We start from the raw sequence: 4,302 nt of genomic DNA, 5'->3' as shown, positions 1-4,302 counted from the left end.
TGTTCATTCTAGAATGAAAGAAGCATAACTTATATTTATTTCCTAATTTTTTATGGTGGTTGCGAGATCAGTCAAATTTACCGAGCCCGTACAGAGATTAATTACTGAAAATAACAGATAAAATATATAGTTTTTTCTTAAGTAACATTTGATAACTATCTGGACATTATAAAGATTTTGCATGTGAACTTTGAAACTTTTCTGGTGCATAAAAGTATTTTCAGTCTTAAAATGAAAATTACTTTGCATGATAGATAGGCAACGTGTGAAAAAGAAAAAGACTTGAGAAAAACATTGCTTTAGAAACCTTAAGACTTAATAATAAAAAATTTGATATTTTGTGTATGAAAGCAATGTAATGTTTACTGATAATCTGCCAAATTTCGTTAACATTTGCTCACTAATTTAAAAGTTATAGCATGAAAACTGTAACAAGCACAAAATGAATAACAAGGCTGGTCCAAGGGACCAAGCCTGTGCTGAAAGAGTTAAGCAACAGGTAAATAGTTTTTACTGACTTAATCTTGTTGGATAACGACGGTATTGTCAAAACACGCAAGCATCTGTGCTCAGTCACTGTACTATTTCTTCACTGCTTATAAAATGATAAAAATGACTGTTAAAGGACTTAAATTTTAATACCCACTTTGGTGGTATTTTTAATTATCCAATAATTAACTTAGCTTGAAAACAGTCATTTTCTACTTTGTGAGTATTGATTTGTAGAACTGTGAATGAAATCGATGAATTGTTTATTATATGCTCTTAAAGACAAGAATTAACATGTTTGCAAGTTTCTCATTTGAAACCATCTATGTATTCATATGAAAAAATATATGTAAAAATAAAAATTTTTTATTATATGCATAACAGGAGGTGTAGGTGGAGTTTCTGGAGTGGCCAATTTAAGTAGCCTTTTAGGAGTGAACCGTCTGTCGGGTAGTCAGTCTACCACAACCACACTTCCAGCATCTTCTCAGTATGTTGAAGCTAATTTTGTTAGATTTTAATTCCAGAATCTAGTTTTAAAGATTGTAGGTAGGAGGGAGATTATATAATCACAGCGTATCTTACCGCTGCTTTTTCATTTCATTTGGCTCCACCGAAAATATGTATTTACTTGTTAACAATTAAAACAGCTATTTTGGTATATTAGATTTTGCTGAGGGAGTAGAGGTGAATACTAATGTTATGGTTTGTTTGAAGCATTGTACCGAAATGCATCAGTATAAATAGTCTTCCTTCCACATTACTCTTTCATATTTCTATGAATTGACATGATTAGACGTGTTCAATACCATAACTTTTGGAAAATGGTACAAAGAAAAATATTGTTTTTGTAGACCAAGTTCCCATTGTCTAAAAAGTGTATTAATGACAAAATAAGTTATAATATTATAAAGTGATATCGTGAGAATTCAAGAATGTCATTTCATGCTGTCTTTTTTTTTTTTTTTACTAGCTTGCAATACAACTGACATTATTTGGGAACTAAATTTTTCTGAAACAAATTCTAATAATTGTTATATAATAAAACTGTACCAAGCATGTAAGCAGGTTCTATGTCATTAAGATCTGTTTTGAGGTATACGAGTTCATTTAATTCATCCATTAAAAATAAATAGAAAAGAATGAACTGTGGACATGAGTAGCATTCATTCTTTCTGGAATAGGAAAAACTTTGGGAATAGATGGGTTAGTTAGGGTGTGCGACTTTCAATCTGTGGTGTCATGGGCTTGATAACGTTATGGTCAATGCTACTGTTTGTTGGAGTAGACTAAGAGTTGATGATAAGTCATGTTGACTAGCTGTCTTCTATTCTATGTAATCTATCACTTTAACTTAGGGATGGCTAGCACAGAGAACCCTTGAGTAACTTTGTACAGAATTCAAAAAACAAACTTACTAAAATAGGAGGAATTTATAGAAGAAATAGCTGTCATTCTTGCTAAAACTTGATGTTCATGATTTCCCCCATTTTAACTTCTTTCTTTAGTTCAACTCGAACTCCTGCCACAGAAAATACCACTGCTTCAACACCAACACGCACCACTCCTGCTGCCACCACCACTGCCAATAGCAGCATTACTTCCAGTGCTGAAACTCAGCAACAAGCATCTCAGATTCAGATTCAGGATGTACAAAGTATTTTGTCTGGTCTCAGTGGTAAGTGTTTACATTAGAAGGTTATTGGAGTGCATGTATACACCTTGTGGCAGATATTGTCTGTAATCTTTTTGCACAGGAAGAAGCTTAAGAACATTGTTAGAACTGGGCAATTAACCCAATTATTCAATAAAATTGGTTACCTATGATCACTGATTACATCAATTAGTGTTATTTAAAATTATCTATTAATGTGATTTATGATTGATATAATGAACTAATTGAAATTAGTGTTTCCAATTATTTAAACTATTCAAGTAATCAAAATATTGTCATTATGATTTCTCGCTACTATTTTTGATTAATTCAAGTTCGTTCAACTTAATTCATTTGTCTTAATTCACAAAAAGAACCAACTAATCAAATTTATTGTTTCCAGTGATTATTATTATTATTTTCATTAATTCTTGTTTTTTAAACTTCAAACTAAAATGGCCCATTGATAAGGGTGATTTTCTTATGATTTAAAATAAAAGGGTACAAATTCCTTTGACACCAACAGTTCTTGCTCTTTCAAAAGTGAGAGCAATTGCACTGTCAAACATGAGAGCATATCTATTTCTGTTTTTCAGTTATTGCAAAGCTCGTAAGACTATCTCCTACTGCCCCTAATATTTAACTGCTGACCAGTGTGATGGCAACAGGTTGGCAGCACTCACTGCCAACTCTTTACATACGAATAAGATTGACCAATTATAATGCATTAGTAGCTTTGCCATAACTTAAACTTGTTCAGGTATATACAAACTCAACTTTTACTCAACATGTTTTACATTCACAAAAAATAAACATATTATTCTATAGGTATTTGAAGAACTTGTATCAATCCACCACAATTTAATTCTTCTTATTGTTAGCCGACACTAGGCAGCTGGTACATAATTGAATAGGTAGAGTTGTTTAAACATTTGTTTAACAACAAGTAAAAGTTTTGAATGGTCTGTTCCTTCATTGGGGGTGTGTCTGTGACCCAGACTAGTTTTGGAGAATTCCACTCCTCATCAGTGACCCTGGACACTACCATTTTTTGTGAGTGTAAAACACTTAAATATACATCACTAATATAAAGGCTTGGTTTAGTCTGACACACCCCTAATGAAAGAATAGACCATTCAAAGATTTTACTTGTTGTTAAACAAATATTTAAACAACTCTATTCAATTAGTATTACTGCTGTTGGTGGAACTGCATGCGACAATATGTATTGTTATGGCCTAGGCTGTTGGTTATATAACTAGCCACTGTGATGCCTGATGATGACAAAACCTTGTCGAAACGTAGTACATTTGCTGTTATGTTGAACTTATATTTAAGTTTTTCTTCATTACCCATTCAAGCCGTCTCCAGCCATTATTAGCTTAAATTTATATTGTGTATCCTAGGTTGTTATGGACACTATTTTATATATAATTAAAATTAGATAAAATATCAGTTTTTGTTTTTTTTTCCCCAAGAGTTTGTCTTGGGAAAATATTAATTTAAAAAAAATAAAAATTTATTGATAGCTTATTTCTTATTTTTGGACTGTTTATATACGTGTAAATTTTAAATTTACAAACAGTTTAAATTAAAATGAAATGTAGAGTGTATGCACAGATGTTAATGTTTGCTGTTTATTTCTAGTACCAGCATCTGAGGATGGTGGCTTATCTAAGTCTGCAGGTAGGATTCCAAGAAACTTGTATATATACACACACTATATATACTATGCCAGATATTCAAAAATTGAGACATCTGATAAAAAGCCATGCTAATCCAATAATTAAAAGGAATTGGGTCATTGTTGGCATAAGAATAAATTTAATGTTGTGAGAGTGCTACTTACTGAAATAAAAAAAATTAATCTTGAGTTTGTTGCTCTGTATTTTAAATATATAACTAAAGCTATATATAGCTATCTGTTTTAAAACAAAACACAAACAGCTAGGGTAAAAAAAATGTCTAATGCTATTGACAAGTGAACCTGTCACACTCAAGAACTGAACAAAATTAAGTTAACCTGATTAGAAGTGTTTCTTTGATCCTCTTTTTATATATACACACACACACACACACACACACACACACACACACACACACACACACACACACACACACACACACTCACGACACGACGACGACACGACGGAGGAGAG

General features: G+C 31.9%; 1 protein-coding gene across 1 annotated transcript in view; it reads left to right on the top strand.

The window, feature by feature from the left end:
- The window catches only part of LOC106459653 (proteasomal ubiquitin receptor ADRM1-like), a 20,013-nt gene that overhangs the window by 9,132 nt on the left and 6,579 nt on the right, over positions 1-4,302 (top strand). The window contains exons 4-6 of the mRNA XM_013919291.2: positions 874-979; positions 1,998-2,167; positions 3,791-3,829. Of these exons, the coding sequence (XP_013774745.1) occupies positions 874-979; positions 1,998-2,167; positions 3,791-3,829 (315 nt within the window). The remainder of the gene's footprint in view (positions 1-873; positions 980-1,997; positions 2,168-3,790; positions 3,830-4,302) is intronic.

Source organism: Limulus polyphemus, unplaced genomic scaffold (assembly GCF_000517525.1).
Source record: "Limulus polyphemus unplaced genomic scaffold, Limulus_polyphemus-2.1.2 Scaffold643, whole genome shotgun sequence".
NCBI classification, from domain to species: Eukaryota; Metazoa; Arthropoda; class Merostomata; order Xiphosura; family Limulidae; genus Limulus; species Limulus polyphemus.
The sequence above is the reverse complement of the archived record's forward strand: the minus strand, read 5'-3'. Positions and strand labels throughout refer to the sequence as shown.